The sequence below is a fragment of the Nerophis lumbriciformis genome, linkage group LG02, assembly GCF_033978685.3.
Source record: "Nerophis lumbriciformis linkage group LG02, RoL_Nlum_v2.1, whole genome shotgun sequence".
In the NCBI taxonomy this organism is placed as follows: Eukaryota; Metazoa; Chordata; class Actinopteri; order Syngnathiformes; family Syngnathidae; genus Nerophis; species Nerophis lumbriciformis.
This window is the reverse complement of record NC_084549.2, coordinates 69,261,654-69,285,088: the sequence shown is the minus strand read 5'-3', so window position 1 is coordinate 69,285,088 and position 23,435 is coordinate 69,261,654. Positions and strand designations below refer to the sequence as shown.

The window sequence follows — 23,435 nt, the reverse complement described above, 5'->3', positions numbered from 1 at the left end:
AACTTGCAACAGAGGGGAGGTAGAGGGAGCCACGGAGGCAGGCCCGCCATAGCACACATAAACATGTTATGTAGAATCAACAAAACCTGCAACAGAGGAGAGGGAGTGGGAGAAACAGAGGCAGGCCGGCCATAGCACACATAAACATGTTGCATAGAATCAACAAAACTTGCAACAGAGGGGAGGGAGAGGGCGCAACGGAGGCAGGCTGGCCATAGCACACATAAACATGTTACATAGAATCAACAAAACTTGCAACAGAGGGGAGGGAGAGAGAGCAATAGAGGCAGGCTGCTGTTGTTTAAGCGCTAGTCAGCCGTCCATCGCCCCTAAGGGGAATAAATGCGGTGGTGAAGGTGTGGGGGGTGGGGGGGGTTTGTGTGCATATGCCCATTGTCCAGTGGGATTTTTTAGGGACTCACTGCAAAAATGCTTGTCTTTTTTTAAGTGAAAAAAACTCTTAAGAAAAACAAAAACAAAGATGAGTGCTGGGGTGTTTTCAGGAACATCCTGCAAAACTGTGAGTGGTGCCTATTCCGGGGTGGTCCCGGTTGAATACCCACCCGCTTGTCCTTTGATGCTATTTATTCTGGCAGCGTTGCGTAACACGCTGGTGTGTGTGTGATTGCAGGTGTGCAACAACAAGAACAACTGCCACTGCGAAGCGCACTGGGCGCCCCCGTTCTGCGAGGGGGCGGGCTTCGGGGGAAGCATCGACAGCGGGCCGACGAGACTGGCAGGTTTGCGTTGGACCATTTCCTTCCTAAGCTGCATGTCACACACGACGTCTAACCCTAACCCTAACCCTAACCCTAACGTCACCACTCCCAGTACACACTTGCAAAGAATACGAGCTGGTATAGCGGACAGGTGTGCTTTAACGTGCGTCTTGCCCTGTGTGGCCTCAGCCCACAGCCTGGCCGTCACCGTGGCCGTCCTGGGGGCCACCAGCGGCCTTCTGCTGGCCAGCGCCCTGGTCTTCCTGAAGAGGAAGACTCTGCTGCGTCTGCTCTTCACCAACAAGAAGAGCACCTTGGAGAAGCTCAGGTATGTCGTATAATCAGGACTACTAATTGAAATTCCGGAGTGAGTGGAGTGTGTGGACGTTGGAACGGTTCAAATTGGTTGAGAAATGTGGGATATGGAGAGGTTTGTATATTGCCCATTCATTTTCAATGGGGGGAAATTCCTGGTAATTCCGAGTAATCAGGGAATTTTCGGAACCGGAACCGGCTTGAATGTCCAGGGTGAGTGGAGTGTGTGGATGTTGGAACGGTTCAAATTGGTTGAGAAATGTGGGTTATGGAGTCATTTCCCAGTCATTGTCAATGGCTGGAGAAAATTACTGGACATTCCTGGAAAACCGGGAATTTGGGGAAAGGGACAACATGTTTTGTGTTCGATAAATGTGAAGAGCAGTGTGGGTTGATGGAATTTTGAGCATTGTAGAACTATGAATACGTCCATTCATTTGAAAGGGAATAACCCGGGAATTTTGGGAAAACGGGGAATTTTTGAAAGTATGGATAATACCACAATTGTCCTAGATGATGTGAATGGGTTGGTGTTGAGAATTTTTCAAAACGGTTGAAAAGCGTTGCCGTAGTAACAGTTTGAACTTAAATGGGTATTTTGGAATTTTGGGAAAACCTGGAAAATTTATGAAAATAAAATTAGTAAGTAGTTTTGTTGTCCCAACTAAGAGGAATGTTTTGAAGGTGGAATGGTCAAAAACGGTTGAAAAATGTGGACTGTGAAAACTTTCCAAAAAAAGGGCTTTGGAAAAACGGGTATTCTGGGAATTCCTGGAATTGTTTTGAACTTGGAAAATGGTAGTTGGATCGTCCAAGGTGACTGGAGTGTGTGGATGTTGGAACGCTTCGAATCGGATGAGAAATGTGGAACATGGAGAGGTTTGTATATTGCCCGTTCATTTTCAATGTGGGGAAATTCCTGGTAATTCCGGGTAAACAGGGAATTTTCGGAACCGGGACTTGCTTGAATGTCCAGGGTGAGGAGTGTGTGGATGTTGGAACGGTTCAAATTGGTTGAGAAATGTGGGATATGGAGTAATTTCCCAGTTATTGTCAATGGCTGGAGAAAATTACTGGACATTCCTGGAAAACTGGGAATTTGGGGAAAGGGACAACATGTTTTGTGTTCGATAAATGTGAAGAGCAGTGTGTGTTGATGGAATTTTGAGCATTGTAGAACTATGAATACATCCATTCATTTGAAAGGGAATAACCCGGGAATTTTGGGGAAAACCGGGAATTTTTGAAAGTATGGACAATACCACAATTGTCCTAGATGATGTGAATGGGTTGGTGTTGAGAATTTTTCAAAACGGTTGAAAAGCGTTGCCGTAGTAACAGTTTGAACTTAAATGGGTATTTTGGGAAAACCTGGAAAATTTACGAAAATTAAATTAGTAGTTTTTTGTCCCAACTAAGAGGAATGTTTTGAAGGTGGAATGGTCAAAAACGGTTGAAAAATGTGGACTGTGAAAACTTTCCCAAAAGAGGGCTTTGGAAAAACGGGAATTCCTGGAATTGTTTTGAACTTGGAAAATGGTAGTTGGATCGTCCAAGGTGAGTGGAGTGTGTGGATGTTGGAACGCTTCGAATCGGATGAGAAATGTGGGATATGGAGAGGTTTGTATATTGCCCGTTCATTTTCAATGGGGGGAAATTCCTGGTAATTCCGAGTAATCATGGAATTTTCGGAACCGGAACTGGCTTGAATGTCCAGGGTGAGTGGAGTGTGTGGATGTTGGAACGGTTCAAATCGTTTGAGAAATGTGGGATATGGAGTCATTTCCCAGGCATTGTCAATGGGGAGAAAATTACTGGAAATTCCTGGAAAACCGGGAAATTTGGGGAAAGGAACAACATGTTTTGTGTTCGATAAATGTGAAGAGCAGCGTGGGTTGATGGAATTTTGAGCATTGTAGAACTATGAATACATCCATTCATTTGAAAGGGAATAACCCGGGAATTTGGGGAAAACCGGGAATTTTTGAAAGTATGGACAATACCACAATTGTCCTAGATGATGTGAATGGGTTGGTGTTGAGAATTTTTCAAAACGGTTGAAAAGCGTTGCCGTAGTAACAGTTTGAACTTAAATGGGTATTTTGGAATTTCGGGAAAACCTGGAAAATGTATGAAAATAAAATTGGTAGTTTTGTTGTCCCAACTAAGAGGAATGTTTTGAAGGTGGAATGGTCAAAAACGGTTGAAAAAAGTGGACTGTGAAAACTTTCCAAAAAGAGGGCTTTGGAAAAACGGGTATTCTGGAAATTCCTGGAATTGTTTTGAACTTGGAAAATAGTAGTTGGATCGTCCAAGATGACTGGAGTGTGTGGATGTTGGAACGCTTCGAATCGGATGAGAAATGTGGAATATGGAGAGGTTTGTATATTGCCCGTTCATTTTCAATGGGGGGAAATTCCTGGTAATTCCGAGTAATCAGGGAATTTTCGGAACCGGAACCGGCTTGAATGTCCAGAGTGAGTGGAGTGTGTGGGTGTTGGAACGGTTCAAATTGGTTGAGAAATGTGGGATATGGTGTCATTTCCCAGTTATTGTCAATGGCTGGAGAAAATTACTGGAAATTCCTGGAAAACCGGGAAATTTGGGGAAAGGGACAACATGTTTTGTGTTCGATAAATGTGAAGAGCAGTGTGGGTTGATGGAATTTTGAGCATTGTAGAACTATGAATACATCCATTCATTTGAAAGGGAATAACCCGGAAATTTTGGGAAAACCGGGAATTTTTGAAAGTATGGATAATACCACAATTGTTTTAGATGATATGATGGGTTGGTGTTGAGAATTTTTCAAAACGGTTGAAAAGCGTTGCCGTAGTAACAGTTTGAACTTAAATGGGTATTTTGGAATTTTGGGAAAATCTGGAAAATTTATGAAAATAAAATTAGTAGTTTTGTTGTCCCAACTAAGAGGAATGTTTTGAAGGTGGAATGGTCAAAAACGGTTGAAAAATGTGGACTGTGAAAACTTTCCAAAAAGACGGCTTTGGAAAAACGGGTATTCTGGAAATTCCTGGAATTGTTTTGAACTTGGAAAATGGTAGTTGGATCGTCCAAGATGACTGGAGTGTGTGGATGTTGGAACGCTTCGAATCGGATGAGAAATGTGGAACATGGAGAGGTTTGTATATTTTTTCATTTTCAATGGGGGGAAATTCCTGGTAATTCCGGGTAAACAGGGAATTTTCGGAACCGGAACTTGCTTGAATGTCCAGGGTGAGGAGAGTGTGGATGTTGGAACGGTTCAAATTGGTTGGGAAATGTGGGATATGGAGTAATTTCCCAGTCATTGTCTATGGCTAGAGAAAATTACTGGACATTCCTGGAAAACCGGGAATTTGGGGAAAGGGACAACATGTTTTGTGTTCGATAAATGTGAAGAGCAGTGTGGGTTGATGGAATTTTGAGCATTGTAGAACTATGAATACATCCAATCATTTGAAAGAGAATAACCCGGGAATTTGGGGAAAACCGGGAATTTTTGAAAGTATGGATAATACCACAATTGTCCTAGATGATGTGAATGGGTTGGTGTTGAGAATTTTTCAAAACGGTTGAAAAACGTTGCCGTAGTAACAGTCTGAACTTAAATGGGTATTTTGGAATTTTGGGAAAACCTGGAAAATTTACGAAAATTAAATTAGTAGTTTTTTGTCCCAACTAAGAGGAATGTTTTGAAGGTGGAATGGTCAAAAACGGTTGAAAAATGTGGACTGTGAAAACTTTCCCAAAAGAGGGCTTTGGAAAAACGGGAATTCCTGGAATTGTTTTGAACTTGGAAAATGGTAGTTGGATCGTCCAAGGTGACTGGAGTGTGTGGATGTTGGAACGCTTCGAATCGGATGAGAAATGTGGGATATGGAGAGGTTTGTATATTGCCCGTTCATTTTCAATGGGGGGAAATTCCTGGTAATTCCGGGTAATCAGGGAATTTTCGGAACCAGAACCGGCTTGAATGTCCAGGGTGAGGAGTGTGTGGGTGTTGGAACGGTTCAAATTGGTTGAGAAATGTGGGATATGGAGTCATTTCCCAGTCATTGTCAATGGGGAGAAAATTACTGGAAATTCCTGGAAAACCGGGAAATTTGGGGAAAGGGACAACATGTTTTGTGTTCGATAAATGTGAAGAGCAGCGTGGGTTGATGGAATTTTGAGCATTGTAGAACTATGAATACATCCATTCATTTGAAAGGGAATAACCCGGGAATTTGGGGAAAACCGGGAATTTTTGAAAGTATGGACAATACCACAATTGTCCTAGATGATGTGAATGGGTTGGTGTTGAGAATTTTTCAAAACGGTTGAAAAGCGTTGCCGTAGTAACAGTTTGAACTTAAATGGGTATTTTGGAATTTTGGGAAAACCTGGAAAATGTATGAAAATAAAATTAGTAGTTTTGTTGTCCCAACTAAGAGGAATGTTTTGAAGGTGGAATGGTCAAAAACGGTTGAAAAATGTGGACTGTGAAAACTTTCCAAAAAGAGGGCTTTGGAAAAACGGGTATTCTGGGAATTCCTGGAATTGTTTTGAACTTGGAAAATGGTAGTTGGATCGTCCAAGGTGACTGGAGTGTGTGGATGTTGGAACGCTTCGAATCGGATGAGAAATGTGGGATATGGAGAGGTTTGTATATTGCCCGTTCATTTTCATTGGGGGGAAATTCCTGGTAATTCCGGGTAATCAGGGAATTTTCGGAACCGGAACCGGCTTTAATGTCCAGGGTGAGTAGAGTGTGGATGTTGGAACGGTTCAAATCGGTTGAGAAATGTGGGCTATGAAGTCATTTCCCAGTCATTGTCAATGGGGAGAAAATTACTGGAAATTCCTGGAAAACCGGGAATTTGGGGAAAGAGACATGTTTTGTGTTCGATAAATGTGAAGAGCAGCGTGGGTTGATGGAATTTTGAGCATTGTAGAACTATGAATACATCCATTCATTTGAAAGGGAATAACCCGGGAATTTTGGGAAAACCGGGAATTTTTGAAAGTATGGATAATGTCCTAGATGATGTGAATGGGTTGGTGTTGAGAATTTTTCAAAACGGTTGAAAAGCGTTGCCGTAGTAACAGTTTGAACTTAAATGGGTATTTTGGAATTTTGGGAAAATCTGGAAAATTTATGAAAATAAAATTAGTAGTTTTGTTGTCCCAACTAAGAGGAATGTTTTGAAGGTGGAATGGTCAAAAACGGTTGAAAAATGTGGACTGTGAAAACTTTCCAAAAAGACGGCTTTGGAAAAACGGGTATTCTGGAAATTCCTGGAATTGTTTTGAACTTGGAAAATGGTAGTTGGATCGTCCAAGATGACTGGAGTGTGTGGATGTTGGAACGCTTCGAATCGGATGAGAAATGTGGAACATGGAGAGGTTTGTATATTTTTTCATTTTCAATGGGGGGAAATTCCTGGTAATTCCGGGTAATCAGGGAATTTTCGGAACCGGAACCGGCTTGAATGTCCAGGGTGAGTGGAGTGTGTGGATGTTGGAACGGTTCAAATTGGTTGAGAAATGTGGGATATGGAGTCATTTCCCAGTCATTGTCAATGGCTGGAGAAAATTACTGGACATTCCTGGAAAACCGGGAATTTGGGGAAAGGGACAACATTTTTTGTGTTCGATAAATGTGAAGAGCAGCGTGGGTTGATGGAATTTTGAGCATTGTAGAACTATGAATACATCCATTCATTTGAAAGGGAATAACCCGGGAATTTGGGGAAAACCGGGAATTTTTGAAAGTATGGATAATACCACAATTGTCCTAGATGATGTGAATGGGTTGGTGTTGAGAATTTTTCAAAACGGTTGAAAAGCGTTGCCGTAGTAACAGTTTGATGGGTAACAGTAATGGGTATTTTGGAATTTTGGGAAAACCTGGAAAATTTATGAAAATAAAATTAGTAGTTTTGTTGTCCCAACTAAGAGGAATGTTTTGAAGGTGGAATGGTCAAAAACGGTTGAAAAATGTGGACTGTGAAAACTTTCCAAAAAGAGCGCTTTGGAAAAAACGGATATTCTGGAAATTCCTGGAATTGTTTTGAACTTGGAAAATGGTAGTTGGATCGTCCAAGGTGACTGGAGTGTGTGGATGTTGGAACGGTTCAAATTGGTTTAGAAATGTGGGATATGGAGAGGTTTGTATATTGCCCATTCATTTTCAATGTGGGGAAATTTCTGGTAATTCCGGGTAATCAGGGAATTTTCGGAACCGGAACTTGCTTGAATGTCCAGGGTGAGGAGTGTGTGGATGTTGGAACGGTTCAAATTGGTTGAGAAATGTGGGATATGGAATCATTTCCCAGTTATCGTCAATGGCTGGAGAAAATTACTGGACATTCCTGGAAAACCGGGAATTTGGGGAAAGGGACAACATGTTTTGTGTTCGATAAATGTGAAGAGCAGTGTGGGTTGATGGAATTTTGAGCATTGGAGAACTATGAATACATCCATTCATTTGAAAGGGAATAACCCGGGAATTTTGGGAAAACCGGGAATTTTTGAAAGTATGGATAATACCACAATTGTCCTAGATGATGTGAATTTTGGGAAAACCTGGAAAATTTACGAAAATACAATTAGTAGTTTTGTTGTCCCAACTAAGAGGAATGTTTTGAAGGTGGAATGGTCAAAAACGGTTGAAAAATGTGGACTGTGAAAACTTTCCAAAAAGAGGGCTTTGGAAAAACGGGTATTCTGGAAATTCCTGGAATTGTTTTGAACTTGGAAAATGGTAGTTGGATCGTCCAAGATGACTGGAGTGTGTGGATGTTGGAACGCTTCGTTTTGGATGAGAAATGTGTAATATGGAGAGGTTTGTATATTGCCCGTTCATTTTCAATGGGGGGAAATTCCTGGTAATTCCGAGTAACCAGGGAATTTTCGGAACCGGCTTGAATGTCCAGGGTGAGTGGAGTGTGTGGATGTTGGAACGGTTCAAATCGGTTGCGAAATGTGGGCTATGGAGAGGTTTGTATATTGCCCATTCATTTTCAATGGGGGGAAATTCCTGGTAATTCCGGGTAAACAGGGAATTTTCGAAACCGGAACCGGCTTGAATGTCCAGGGTGAGGAGTGTGTGGATGTTGGAACGGTTCAAATCGTTTGGGATATGGAGTCATTTCCCAGGCATTGTCAATGGGGAGAAAATTCCTGGAAAACCGGGAAATTTGGGGAAAGAGACAACATGTTATGTGTTTGATATATTGGAAGAGTAGTGTGGGTGGATGGATGAAAGCTCGGCATCGGGTAAAAAATTGCGCAGAATTTTGGGCATTGTAGAACTATGAATACGTCCATTCATTTGAATGGGAATTTCCTGGAATTGTGGGAAAAACTGGATTTTTTCAAAATATAGATAATACCACAATTGTCCTATATGTTATGAATGGGTTGTTGTTGGAATTTTTCTAAATGGTTGAAAAATGTTGACGTAGTAACAGTTTGAATTTAAATGGGTATTTTGGAATTTCGGGAAAACCTGGAAAATTTACGAAAATAAAATTAGTAGTTTTGTTATCACAACTGAGAGGAATATTTTGAAGGTGGAATTGTCAAAAACGGTCGAAGAATGTGGACTGTGAGAACGTTCCAAGAAGAGGTGAAAGAGGGCTTTGTAAAACCGGGAGTTCTGAGAATTCCTGGAATTTTTTGGAACTTGGAAAATTGGTAGTTTGATTGTCCAAAGTGTGTGGATGTTGGAACGCTTCGAAGGCTTGAGAAATGTGGCATATGGAGAGGTTAGTATATTGCCTTAACAGTGAATAATAATACAGCATGAATATACATGTGTATTAGAGATGCGCGGTTTGCGGACACAACCGCGGAGTCCGCGGATTATCCGCGGATCGGGCGGTTGAAATAAAAAAAAAATTAGATTTTATCCGCGGGTCGGGTCGGGCGGTTGAAATAAAAAAAAATTAGATTTTAAATAGATTCAGGCGTAACAGGGGTCACTCTGCACGCTCCGCCCGCGCAGCTTACCTGCCCGCCACCCCTGTTGCCGGGGGCGCGTAACAGGGGTCACTCCGCGCGCAGTGCGCTCACGAAAGGGGTGGGGCTCACCCTGGTTGACATAGACAGCAGGACGGTGGCCATGGAAGTCGGAACCCGCTAAGGAGTGTGTTACAACCCACCTGCCGAATCAACTAGCCCTGAAAATGGATGGCGCTGGAGCGTCGGGCCCATATACCCGGCCGTCGCCGGCAGCGAGAGCCGCGGGGGCTAGGCCGCGACGAGTAGGATGGCCGCCGCGGTGCGCGCTGAAGCCTCAGGCGCGAGCCCGGGTGGAGCCGCCGCGGGTGCGAGGGACATCGCACCTCCACGCGCTTGGAGGTGCGCTCAGCGCGGCTCCCATATGATTGCGCACTGGTGTGCGTCTGGGCCGTGACAGCGTGGCACGCATTGAATGTCTGTGCTGCATTGGATCAGTCTCCTTTCTTTAACAGGCAAAAGCTTTATAACCTCACTAATGCCTTGCATCGTCTATATTAGATATATAACAACAGGCGGGTGCGGGCGGGTGCGGTTCTGATTAAATGTTAGATCGGGTGGATGGCGGATGGTTGACGACTTTCTGATGCGGTTGCGGATGAAATAATTGCCTATCCGCGCATCTCTAATGTGTATATATAAAATGTGTATAATTGTCTATGTATTTGATTATTATGTCTTTTTTTATGCACGCAAAAACAAAACAAAATCTTTACTTTGTACTGTTAAAAACTGTCAGCTCAGTCACCACAATTTTACGGTAATATTTGCATTTTTTGTTTTTGTACAGTATTTAAAATAAATAAATAAATACAATTAAATGGAATGGAAAAACGATACCACCATTTTTTTTAACTTGTTTTTTTTACTGTAAAATCTATAGTTGTGTTTTTATGGTGGATTTTTCTGTAAAAAATGTTACAGTAAAATGTTTGCATGAACAATTTTGTTGGATTGAAATGATAAGTCAAGTGGATATTTAAGTTTTTATCTTTATTTGAACAAAAACATTTAAAAATGTATGATGATATAATATTTAGTTTTATTATTAGAGATGAATAAAGTGTAAATATATGTACCGGTAATTGCACATAGTACATTTATTTTTGTAATGCATTTAATAAGAAAAGATTAGGTACATATCTTTTTTACGGGCGGTATAGTTCGGTTGGTAGAGTGGCCGTGCCAGCAACTTGAGGGTTCCGGGTTCGATCCCCGATTTCCACTTTACCCACCTGCTCCCAGTGCCACCCACACTGGTTTAAATGTAACTTAGATATTGGGTTTCACTATGTAAAAGCGCTTTGAGTCACTAGAGAAAAGCGCTATATAAATATAATTCACTTCACTTCACTACTTTATTAACACATATTATTTCCACCCTTTCCGGGGCCCCGGGGCCTTGAGTTTGACACATGTGCCCTATTAGATTAGCACAAGCCCGATGCTAACATTGAGGGTCAAAGTCCTTATATTTCATAAATGTACCAATTATTCCCTACTGTTGCTTTAAAAATGAAATGTTCCATGTTTTTAAGGCCTTTTAAGACTTTTGCCACGCCCGCAGGTCCATCGAGGAAAAGAGGCCAACCAGCCCACTCAGCAGTCAGTCCATGTGTAGACCACTACCACAACGTAGACCTCCCCCCAAACCCAGCATTTATAAGGTGAGTCTCTCCTCTAAACCTACTCCTTCCATCTCAGACGTCTCCTTTCTCTCCGCAGCCTCCTCCTTCCCTCCTGAGCGCAGAGCCGCTCCTCCCCCAGCACAAGTTCCACTCCCACAGCCTGCGCCGCCTGCCGCTCTACCAGCCCCTCAACATCAGCCAGCCCATGCCCGTGTCACTCAGCGTGGGTCAGCCCATCCTGCCTCCCCTGCCCGCCCGACACAGGTTGCCGCCGGCACGCCACGCTCTCTCGCCGCCGCCTTTTCTCAGTCTGCCCCGCCAGCCCGCGTCCTACCTCCTGGTGCAGGTGTGTCTGCGAGTCTACTCACTAGTGTTCACATGAACCACCCATTGGGTTGGTTGACAAGCTGAACACCATCTTGTCGTCCCGCGCACATTTATGACATCATCAATGGCCGTGCACACTATATATATGCTCCTTACACTATATAGTACTTACCCTATATAGTACTTACCCTATATATAGTACTTGCACCAGGTGTTTAGGGGTTCACATTCTGGGGGTCGTAATTCACAGTTACAAAGGAGAAGCTGATAAATATTGCAATCGTAATAATGGACTTGGGACAGCATGATCGTGTCAACGTTTGCACCTTCAGAAACTAAGTATTTGGTGATATATTTACATTAAAAAAATAAAATAAAAATAATAATAATAAAGGCCCACATTTTTTAATCAGATTTTTAAAAATATATACATATATATATATATATATATATAATGTATATGTGTGTATATTTATATATGTGTATATGTATATACATGTATATATTTACATATATATATATAAATATATATAAAATTTAAATATATATTTATTTATTTTATATATATATATATACATATTTGTATATATAATGTATATGTGTATATTTATATGTATGTATATGTATATATATTAACATATATATATATACATATACAATTTAAATATATATATATATATATAAAAATATATATATATTTTTTTATATATATATATACATACATATATATATATATATTTTTTATATTTATATTCTATATGTATATTTATGTATATATATATATATATATATACACATATATATCTGTGTGTATATATATATATATAAATATATATATGTGTATATATATATATAAATTTACATTTTTATATACAATTTATATATATATATTTTTTTTATATATATATTTATATATTTATATATATATATATTTTTTTTTTTTATATGTATAAATATATATATATTATTTTTTTAAATATATATATATATATATATATATATATATATATACATATATATATATATATATATATATATATATATTTATATATTTGGTCTTTGAGAAGTGGATCGATTTTTACTTTGAAAATGTTAAGGAAAATTATAATACAGTAATGTACAGATATAAAAACGGATATTTAACACTGGTTGGGTTTTTAGTATCCAAAAAGGAGTGGGAAGAAGTGAAACTGATTTACTCCCACACCGATTCATAAATTAATGATCTATCTGTCTTGTCCATGCAATGATTATTGACTGCTTTTATTTTTAAGTATTATTAATTCACCATCTAAACTCGTTTTTAGACTCAAACACTTATGAAAATACACGTACATACAGTATGCATTTGTAAGTACCTGAATACTTGAAAAATCATACAATTTTATGTATATATCATTTTCAACTTTATTAGATGTTTATTTGTCATATATTTTACTTTTTTGTGTATTTAATGAGCCAACAGGAAGTGCCTTTTTATGTTGCATTCAGGGACATTGATAAACAAAAATAATGCAGTACTGCTATTTGTGTATTTACTGTGCGTACTGTCAGAAAGATCTGATGCAGTGTACCTAATGAAGTCATTTACGTGTCATCTTCAGGACCTGGACAAGCCAAGTCCGCCCCAGAAGCCTCTTCCTGCCGACCCGCTGGGGAGAGGCCTTCGTCTGGCTCACGGTGCCCCGATGGTGGGCGTTCACATGCCGGGAAAAGGGCTGCTGCCCATCCCCATCCCCACTGTGCCCAGACCTCCACCCACCATCCCTTTACCCAGCAGGTTGGTTTCCTTATGAATGTGACCATGAATAATAATAATAATTAAAGCTGCAAGCAGCGATGGACGGGACCGACTTTGACGGCACATAAAATCCAAACCGGAGCAGTAATTAAAACTCTTTCGTCAACTTTTAATTAGAAGGGTTCAATCTCTCTCCTGTGCTAGTTTGAAGCCGACACAACAAACGCGCTCAGAGGAGATAATGTTTGAAAAAAGGTGACCGGTTTTTCCAAAACTTTTGTTTTGAAGGGGGAATTGCAAACTTCCTGTTGATTTTTGCTGGGGGTTGTCAACATATGAAATGTAGGTCTAAGTAAGACCTACATGGAGGTTTTTGTTCATGTCTCTAAGACATTTCTACTGGAAGTTACAGGCAGTTTTGTCTGAGTTTTCTTCCTAGGAGCAGTTGTGTCTGTGTTTTCTTCCTAGGGGGCGCTAGAGCAAAATTTTGAGTTTTGGGGTTGGGTTTTTTATTATATGGCAATTTTTGCCAGTACTGATGTGTGTGTCCAGTTTGGTGAGTTTTGAAGCATGTTAAGGTGGTCAGATTACAGCTCAAAGAGGCAAAAGTGGCTGTTTTTAGTAAACTTTTGTTCTGAAGGGGGAATTGCCAACTTCCTGTTGATTTTTGCTGAAGGATGTCAATGAATGAAATCTAGGTCTAAGTCAGACCTACATAGAGGTTTTTGTTTAATGTCTCTACGACATTCTTATTGGAAGTTACAAGCAGTTTTGTCTGTGTTTTTTCCTAGGGGGCGCTAGAGCGCAATTTTGAGTTTTTGTTTTTGTTTTTGTTTTTTATTAGATGGCAATTTTTGCTAGTCCTGATGTGTGTGTCAAATATGGTGAGTTTTGAAGCACGTTAAGAGGGTCAAATTACAGCTCAAAGAGGCGGCCGTGGTATAATAATAATAAAACCTTACAATTTCAATAGGGTCCTCTGTCCCAAAGGGACATTGCGGTCCCTAATAATATTGTTGTGTGTGTACATTATATGTTCCTCTTTTCTTTCAGACCTGCTCCAGTGTTGCCCTACAGACCACCAAAGACCCCCAAAGACTACTGCTGAGCTTTGCCTTCTACTCCAAGCACAAAGAGGCTTTTGCACTAACGGAGACTCGGCGGCCGTCGTTGTTTTCACGCAGCTGGACTGTTGTTGTAACGCCTCAGCTCTCCACCAGATGGCGGTGTCACAGCAAGGACGTGCATGGTCACGTGACAACAAGCCGGAAGCTGGTGACTTTATTTGTGGACACTTTGGAAGCTAAAAATGCTAACACGACGTGCCACTGACTAAAAAGGTGCTCTTTTGTCCTCGCTCAGGTACCAGTGGACTTATTTATTTCACTTGTTGGTGTTTTATGCACATTTTAGGGACGGAGGGGACACCTGGTCCATCATTTGGCAAATAAGCCAACATCTATTGTCAGGTTTCAAGCATACTTTATTCCCTTTTAAATCCGCAGTAAAACGTTACGCTCACATTATTTATTAATGCTTTTTCAAGCTTGTGTAAGTATGGTTGGTGTCATTGTTCAGTGCAATTTTCTCGTTTACATCCTTTTTGTACCATCAGTGTTGTTTCTTGTGTGTGTGGAAGTTTGTACATCCTAACATGTGACCTTTTTATTGACATAAAAAAGGTAAGGGAAGTCACGTGGTCAGCCTGATTTACATTATTAGCGCACACTGCCACCCTGTGGAAGAAAACTGTTATTACAAGTCAAGCCCGGCTTGAACTTGTTGTGATGGAGGGCCACTTGTAAGAGTGAATGTAAGAATATAAAAGTATAATCACATCATTATATTATTGCCAAAGCATTTGGTAATTTGATTTTTGTACGTACAAATTGATGGATAACTGCTTTAAAATAGTATTTGTTATTTTACAAACTATCATACGGTATATAATAATTAGGGGTGATTTTTTTTTCTTCCAATCACATTTATTTATTTTTTTGCAATTTTCTAAAATATATATATTTTTGACAAATTAGTTTTGAAAAAAAATTAATAATTTAGGCCATCTCTATTCTAACTTGGTATGTGTCATATGTCAACAAATTAGGTTTTGTAACCTGTAAGCTGTTTTGTTAAGGTGTTGTTATACCAAATAGTACATTGCAAAAATCAGTTTGAATGGACAATCGTGTTGAATCGAGTATGAATCAAATCCTCACTCCAAGAATAGGAATCGAATGGCGAGGAGAGGCCAAAAGTTTGGACACACCTTCTCATTTCAATGCATTTTCTTTATTTTCATGACTATTTACATTGTAGATTGTCACATCAAAACTATGAATTAACACATGTGGAGTTATGTACTTAACAAAAAAAAGGTGAAATAACTGAAAACATGTTTTATATTCTAGTTTCTTCAAAATAGCCACCCTGAGCTTCAAGGGGTAATCACCTGAAATGGTTTTCACTACAGAGGTGTGCTTGAAGCTCATCGAGAGAATGCCAACAGTGTGCAAAGCAGTAATCAGAGCAAAGGGTGACTATTTTGAAGAAACTAGAACATAAAACATGTTTTCAGTTACTTCACCTTTTTTTTGTTAAGTACCGTATTTTCCGCACTATAAGGCGCACCTAAAAACCACAAATTTTCTCAAAAGCTGACAGTGCGCCTTATAACCCGGTGCGCTTTATATATGGATAAATATTAAGATTCATTTTCATAAAGTTTCGGTCTCGCAACTTCGGTAAACAGCCGCCATCTTTTTTCCCGGTAGAACAGGAAGCGCTTCTTCTTCTACGCAAGCAACCGCCAAGGTAAGCACCCGCCCCCATAGAACAGGAAGCGCTTCTTCTTCTACTGTAAGCAACCACCCGCCCGCGTAGAAGAAGAAAAAGCGCGCGGATATCACCGTACGTTTCATTTCCTTTGTGTGTTTACATCTGTAAAGACCACAAAATGGCTCCTACTAAACGACAGGGATCCGGTTCATGAAAAGACGCAATCTCTCCATCCGCACACGGATTACTATTTCACAGCAACTGATATTCCTGTGAACCGCACTGTGGATACAACGGGAGCACGTACGGTGAATATTCGCACCACAGGGAATGAGAAGTCATCCTTCACTGTGGTTCTAGCTTGCCATGCTAATGGCCAGAAACTTCCACCCATGGTGATATTCAAAAGGAAGACCTTGCCAAAAGAGACCTTTCCAGCTGGCATCATCATAAAAGCTAACTCGAAGGGATGGATGAAGAAAAGATGAGCGAGTGGTTAAGGTAAGTTTAAGTTTACGCGAAGAGGCCGGGTGGCTTTTTTCACGCAGCTCTGTCCATGTTGATATACGTATGTTTGTGATTGCACATTTGCGTACATTTTGGGAGTGAACAGAGTTGTTAGAACGCTGGTTTTTAATATATTATTAAAGTTTGACTGACCTATCTGACTGTTTTTTTGACATTCCTTTAACGCAGTTAGATGCGGCTTACAACACGGGGCGGCTTATAGGTGGACAAAGTTTTGAAATATGCCGTTCATTGAAGGCGCGGCTTATAACCCAGGGCGCCTTATGGTGCGGAAAATACGGTACATAACTCCACATGTGTTCATTCATAGTTTTGATGTGACAATCTACAATGTAAATAGTCATGAAAATAAAGAAAACACACTGAATGAGGAGAAGGTGTGTCCAAACGTTTGAACTGTACTATATATCAAAGTTTAAAACATATGGAATTTCATGTATTACATAAATTTTTTTCTGTCACAATGAAAACATTTAGGAAGAAAGATTAAGTATCCAGGTTAAATGATGTGTCGGGCCAAATCCAGCCCCCGGGCCTTGAGTTTGACACGTGTGTATTAGAGATGTCCGATAATGGCTTTTTTGCCGATATCCGATATTGTCCAACTCTTAATTACCGATTCCGATATCAACCAATACCGATGTATACAGTCGTGGAATTAACACATTATTATGCCTAATTTTGTTGTGATGCCCCGCTGGATGCATTAAACAATGTAACAAGGTTTTCCAAAATAAATCAACTCAAGTTATGGAAAAAAAATGCCAACATGGCACTGCCATATTTATTATTGAAGTCACAAAGTGCATTATTTTTTTTAACATGCCTCAAAACAGCAGCTTGGAATTTGGGACATGCTCTCCCTGAGAGAGCATGAGGACGTTGAGGTGGGCGGTGTTGAGGTGTGTAGGGGATAGCGGGGGGTGTATATTGTAGCGTCCCGGAAGAGTTAGTGCTGCAAGGGGTTCTGGGTATTTGTTCTGTTGTGTTTATGTTGTGTTACGGTGCGGATGTTCTCCCGAAATGTGTTTGCATACCTGCCAACTTTTGAAATCAGAAAAACCTAGTAGCCAGGGTCCAGGGGCCGCAGGCCCCGGTAGGTCCAGGACAAAGTCCTGGTGGGGGGTTCAGGCTTCGCCCCCCGACGCAAAATGATTATTAGCATTCAGACAGGTTAAAATGTTGCTAAAACCATCACTTTTCTATCAGTCACAGTGACTTTTCAAAACAAAAATATTACAGCAAAAATCATATGGGTTGATTGACATGTTTATTCTGTAAGATAACTTCAATAGTTTGACATTATTTTGACAGTTAATGCCAGTTATCCTGTCAACCTTTCACAAGACTTCAATTTGTTCATTGAAAGTATAAACAGTATAAACACTTTTTACAGTAAACAAATGGTAAAACAGTACTAAAAATTGGTGTCATTATTAACTTTCTGTCCAAGCTTGTATAATCTACTGCCTTGTTCAATTGTAAAAAATATTCTGTGCCTAAAATTCTCATTTCTATCACAATTATCATACTGTAAACATGGTAAGCTAACTTCATTAAAATTAATAGTCCTGTCAATAGCATGGAATTACAATTCAAATGTAGTTTTTTTGTAAGCCTTTCAAAAGAATTCAAAATATGAAAAATGAATGAAAATTAATTTAAGCCATCAGACACTTGAAAAGTGGCACATCACATCTCTAATGTAATCATTTGAACTTTTCAACAGAAATAGCACTGCAAAAATATTAAGGACATACTTCTGTATTTTGGTAGTTATGCTGTCAACATTTAACAAGATTTCTTCAACTTGGACTTGAAAGCATAAATAGTATAAACACTTTTAACAGTATAACAGTACTAAACAATTCCAATAGATAACATTGGTGTCATTACCTTTTTGTGGCTAAAATCCGAAAAACGTTGAAAGTTTTCCACTTGTATCGCTAGCAACGGCATTAGACTTGTGTTTTTTTGTCCCAACGTGGTCTTTTACATCGCTAATTCCTCCGTATCCGATCAAAAATTTTGTCTGCACAAGGTGCAATTCGCGTAGTTTTCACCCTTTTTGGAACGGATAATTATTCCCGGATAGGCTTTTGAATATTCTTCACGGAATAACTGCAGTTTTCTTTTCGGTTTAAGACTCGTATGCGATTTTTCTCCGGCTGATTCCATGATCGTTCGCTCGTTTGGTAACAATGACAACAGGTGCCTCGTGCTTGGCAGCGGTGCTATAAATAGCCTCGCGGAATGGCTCGATAGGAAGTTACGGGAAGCAGGTCGAATGTCATTGTTGTTACGCGATTTCGTGAATAAAACTTAAAAAAAAAAAAAATTTTATTAATGAAAAACCGTATTTTTTATCACTGCAACCGTAACCCGGAATAGGTTGATGAAAACCGTACTAATTACGGGAAAACCGGAGTAGTTGGCAGGTATGTGTTTGTCATTCTTGTTTGGTGTGGGTTCACCGTGTGGCTCATATTTGTAACAGTGTTTAAGTTGTTTATACGGCCACCCTCAGTGTGACCTGTATGGCTTTTGACTTGTGTGTGTGAAAAGCCGTAGATATTATGTGACTGGGCCGGCACGCAAAGGCAGAGCCGCTGTACGTCCGTGCATCACTCCGTACAGCGGCGTTTTAAAAAGTCTATAAATTTTCCTTTTTGAAACCGATACCGATAATTTACGATATTACATTTTAAAGCATTTATCGGCCGATAATATCAGCAGTCTGATATTATCGGACATCTCCAATGTGTATTAGACACTATTACATTTTTTTGGGATTATCCCTCCATCCATTTTCTACTGCTTGTCCCTCTATATAACACAAAAAACTATTGCAAAGCATAATTAGAAGTAGATGATGCAAAGGTGGATTCCATTCCTGTATTGCAATGACACAGCAACCGTGTTTATAATGTACATACAGTGACACATGTAGACAATTGCACTGTGGTGTTCAAGCAAAGTAAACAAAAACAAACAAAACTTGATGTTCACAGCATCAATGAAAGCTCCACATATCAAAAATATAAATAATCATCTCCTGCGAAGGCTTCATTGCGGGGAAACGACATCAGTCATGTAACAACTGAGGGTGATACTCCATTTATTTACACTCCTAGTCTGAGTGCTGTGAACTGGGTAATGAAAAATTATAAAAGGGTTATTGCTCTGATTAATTCCTGAAGAATTCCTGTTGAAAATGGTGACTTGTTAAAAGGTGTTTTTTGTATCTTTGGTACAATCGCGTTGAAACCTAATCCCAATGTCTTTACTGCAGAAATATGCAGATATTGTAAATGACGATGAAAAAAAAGAGTCTTTAAATGTTCGTGATACTTTGTCATGAAACCATATTGGCGTCGTCGTTACCTCCGGTCTGCGGCGTCAGAAGCTGCAGGAGCTCGGCGTAGAGCTGCACTCGGGCGAGGAGCGCCGTGTTTTTGTCGCAGCGCAGCAGCTTGGAGTAAACCTTCTTGTAGGTCTTCAGCAGCTCCTCGTCGCTTTTGCTGCGACACAAACAAAAGTCAAGTCAGGCCCGGCGGCGAAACGGAGCGCGGGTCGGATGCTCGCACCTGGGCTTCCGTTTGGTTTTGGCGATGAGTTTTATCAGCTGCAAAAGCAGGTCGGAGAAGCGCGACTCGAACAGGAGGATCAACTTCGTCACTTCCTGAAGGTCCAGTCCGGAGCAGTCGGGAGAAGACATGTTGGCGTGACTTCCCTTGAGGAGGAACACAAAAAGATGGATGCATGAGGACTGTTTCTGTCAGAATAATTGTATAGAAGTTATCACACAACTTGTTTTCCCATGAGTTCAGGTTGCCCTGCGTGAAGACAAAAGCCGTCTTTGATCTTATCAGGCAAAAGGCAGACCGCTTGCAAACCTCCACTGTGTGCGATGGAATGCGCCGTGGAGGTGTCGGTTTCTTTGATCTAGTGGACTGCCACAGGAAGGACCCGAAATCTACGAGCAGAGAGGGGGCAAACCTGACACCGCTCCAAGCACCCTTTTCTTTGAACTGTTTATGACCCCTCCCCTTAAAAACAGCTGCAGCTATCCATCCATCCATTTCCTACCGCTTGTCCCTTTTAGGGTTGCGGGGGGTGCTGGAGCCTATCTCAGCTGCATTCGGGCGGAAGGCGGTGTACACTCTGGACAAGTCGCCACCTCATTGCAGGGCCAACACAGATATACAGACAACATTCACACTCACATTCACACACTAGGGCCAATTTTGGGGGTTAAATCACCAAAAAATGATTCCCGGGCGCGGCCACCGCTGCTGCCCACTGCTCCCCTCACCTCCCAGGGGGTGATCAAGGGTGATGGGTTAAATGCAGAGAATAATTTCGCCACACCTAGTGTGTGTGTGACAATCATTGGTACTTTAACTTTAACTTTAACTTTAATTTAGTGTTGCCAATCAACCTATCCCCAGGTGCATGCTATGTAATCAGGAAATGCCTAAATAAATGAGGAGGCGTGGCGCTCCCTCCTCAGAGCAGTGGGGTGACACTGTACGAGGGTGCGGGCACACACGCGCTCTCCCCATGAGCTAAATTTAATCCTGTCTCTGTTTGATTCCTTGCTTCTTGTCTTGTTTAATAGATAGTTCGGTGTTTGAAATTAAATTGAATCCTGTCTCTTGTTTGATTCCTTGCTTCTTGTCTTGTTTAATAGATAGTTTGGTGTTTGAACCTGACAGTTTCTCGCCCTCCTTTCCGTCTCGTACGTACTTCTCTCTGCTCTTCCAGAAGTTCTGCGTGGATCATCTGGAAGGCAAAGCGAGTCTCCGCCATGATGTCCAGAGCCGCGGTCAGGCTCTTCTGCTTCGCCGCGCTGCTGCTCTGAGCTGCGGCCGGAATAGGACACAAAAAAAAAAAGGTAACGGGGAATTATTGAGGACAAAAAGTAGGACGTACCCGCCATGGTGAACTCGGCGAAGGCCACCCTCTCCAGGAGGGCGCGGAGCAGCTCGCAGGGCGCGTCTTTGAGGCTGAGGAACAAGTAGACGGCCTTGCTGTAGTGGAGCTCGGCCAGGCTGCGATGGTGCTTCCTTAGGCGCTCGTCTCCTACCTGCTCAGTTGGAGGCCCCATGAGGAAGAAGAATAACAAGTAGTTACAGTGAAAAAAGTGTGACAATAACCATAGAGAAGGAAACATGAAATGCTGAAGTAATAAGTCAACATCAATAATAAACAACAATTAACAAGAGCCACATTCCACACAGTAATCTTTCTACAAAAAAGTATGCATGGTCAGCATTTTTAAGTTTCATTTAAACTTCCATGACTATTACTAGTAGTTTTCACTGAGGGCCACATCGCAGTTATGTTTGGCCCCAGAGGGCCACTTCTAACAGTAAATACAATTATTATGCAATTTTTTATTGAATTTTTTTAGTATATTTAAAATAAAAAAAATTAAAATGTAAAAAAAATATGGTAAGTTGCAATAATTTCACCTCAAAATGGAGTGTATATTACTGCATAAATGAAGAAACAAGGCAGGTCAGTTGCCAGAATTTAACTGTAAAATGTACATTTGTTTTTTTACTGTAAATAAAAAAAATGCAATTTTACAGTAAAATTTGGGCACCTGAGCTGCCCGTTTGTTTGTTTGTTTTTTACCGCAAATCAACAATTGTAGAAAGCGGAATGAAGACAGAATAACTGAATTTTATTGGGGGTATTTATATTGCTATTTTTATTACTAATATTATTTGAGTTGTTTTGCTTTATTTGTTAATAATTTATATCCGTGTTCTAAACTATATTTTAAGTAAAGTTTTGGTGGTACAATAAATACTAATGTTTTTAAATGAATGAGTAATCATGTTATTAATCGTGATTAAAATATCAATCAAAATAATCGTGATTGTTATTTTTGCCATAATCGTACAGCACCTACTTTATTTTCCATACATCCATCCATCCATCTTCTTCCGCTTATCCGAGGTCGGGTCGCGGGGGCAGCAGCCAAAGCAGGGAAGCCCAGACTTCCCTCTCCCCAGCCACTTCGTCCAGCTCCTCCCGGGGGATCCCGAGGCGTTCCCAGGCCAGCCGGGAGACATAGTCTTCCCAACGTGTCCTGGGTCTTCCTCGTGGCCTCCTACCGGTCGGACATGCCCTAAACACCTCCTTAGGGAGGCGCTCGGGTGGCATCCTGACCAGATGCCCGAACCACCTCATCTGGCTCCTCTCCATGTGGAGGAGCAGCGGCTTTACTTTGAGCTCCCCCCGGATGGCAGAGCTTCTCACCCTATCTCTAAGGGAGAGCCCCGCCACCCGGCGGAGGAAACTCATTTCGGCCGCTTGTACCCGTGATCTTGTTCTTTCGGTCATAACCCAAAGCTCATGACCATAGGTGAGGATGGGAACGTAGATCGACCGGTAAATTGAGAGCTTTGCCTTCCGGCTCAGCTCCTTCTTCACCACAACGGATCGATACAGCGTCCGCATTACTGAAGACGCCGCACCGATCCGCCTGTCGATCTCACGATCCACTCTTCCCTCACTCGTGAACAAGACTCCGAGGTACTTGAACTCCTCCACTTGGGGCAAGATCTCCTCCCCAACCCGGAGATGGCACTCCACCCTTTTCCGGGCGAGAACCATGGACTCGGACTTGGAGGTGCTGATTCTCATCCCAGTCGCTTCACACTCGGCTGTGAACCGATCCAGTGAGAGCTGAAGATCCTGGCCAGATGAAGCCATCAGGACCAAATCATCTGCAAAAAGCAGAGACCTAATCCTGCAGCCACCAAACCGGATCCCCTCAACGCCTTGACTGCGCCTAGAAATTCTGTCCATAAAAGTTATGAACAGAATCGGTGACAAAGGGCAGCCTTGGCGGAGTCCAACCCTCACCGGAAACGTGTCCGACTTACTGCCGGCAATGCGAACCAAGCTCTGACACTGATCATACAGGGAGCGGACCGCCACAATCAGACAGTCCGAAACCCCATACTCTCTGAGCACTCCCCACAGGACTTCCCGAGGGACACGGTCGAATGCCTTCTCCAAGTCCACAAAGCACATGTAGACTGGTTGGGCAAACTCCCATGCACCCTCAAGGACCCTGCCGAGAGTATAGAGCTGGTCCACAGTTCCACGACCAGGACGAAAACCACACTGTTCCTCCTGAATCCGAGGTTCGACTATCCGGCGTAGCCTCCTCTCCAGTACACCTGAATAGACCTTACCGGGAAGGCTGAGGAGTGTGATCCCACGATAGTTAGAACACACCCTCCGGTTCCCCTTTTTAAAGAGAGGAACCACCACCCCGGTCTGCCAATCCAGAGGTACTGCCCCCGATGTCCACGCGATGCTGCAGAGTCTTGTCAACCAAGACAGCCCTACAGCATCCAGAGCCTTAAGGAA

At 41.4% G+C, this 23,435-nt stretch overlaps 2 protein-coding genes across 3 annotated transcripts in view; one reads left to right on the top strand and one right to left on the bottom strand.

The window, feature by feature from the left end:
- The window catches only part of LOC133611266 (disintegrin and metalloproteinase domain-containing protein 12-like), a 212,974-nt gene extending 199,098 nt beyond the window's left edge, over positions 1–13,876 (top strand). Inside the window, exons 18-23 of the mRNA XM_061967965.1 lie at positions 632–740; positions 909–1,047; positions 10,606–10,705; positions 10,764–11,012; positions 12,598–12,773; positions 13,788–13,876. Of these exons, the coding sequence (XP_061823949.1) occupies positions 632–740; positions 909–1,047; positions 10,606–10,705; positions 10,764–11,012; positions 12,598–12,773; positions 13,788–13,842 (828 nt within the window). The 3' untranslated portion in view covers positions 13,843–13,876. The remainder of the gene's footprint in view (positions 1–631; positions 741–908; positions 1,048–10,605; positions 10,706–10,763; positions 11,013–12,597; positions 12,774–13,787) is intronic.
- Positions 13,877–18,906: 5,030 nt separating this feature from the next.
- The window catches only part of edrf1 (erythroid differentiation regulatory factor 1), a 43,867-nt gene continuing 39,338 nt past the window's right edge, over positions 18,907–23,435 (bottom strand). For both annotated transcript variants that reach the window (XM_061967952.1, XM_061967957.1), the window contains exons 21-24: positions 20,976–21,129; positions 20,790–20,905; positions 19,628–19,773; positions 18,907–19,561 (exon numbers count right to left, since the gene is read on the bottom strand). In XM_061967952.1, coding sequence (XP_061823936.1) covers positions 19,396–19,561; positions 19,628–19,773; positions 20,790–20,905; positions 20,976–21,129 — 582 coding nt within the window. In that variant the 3' untranslated portion in view covers positions 18,907–19,395. The remainder of the gene's footprint in view (positions 19,562–19,627; positions 19,774–20,789; positions 20,906–20,975; positions 21,130–23,435) is intronic.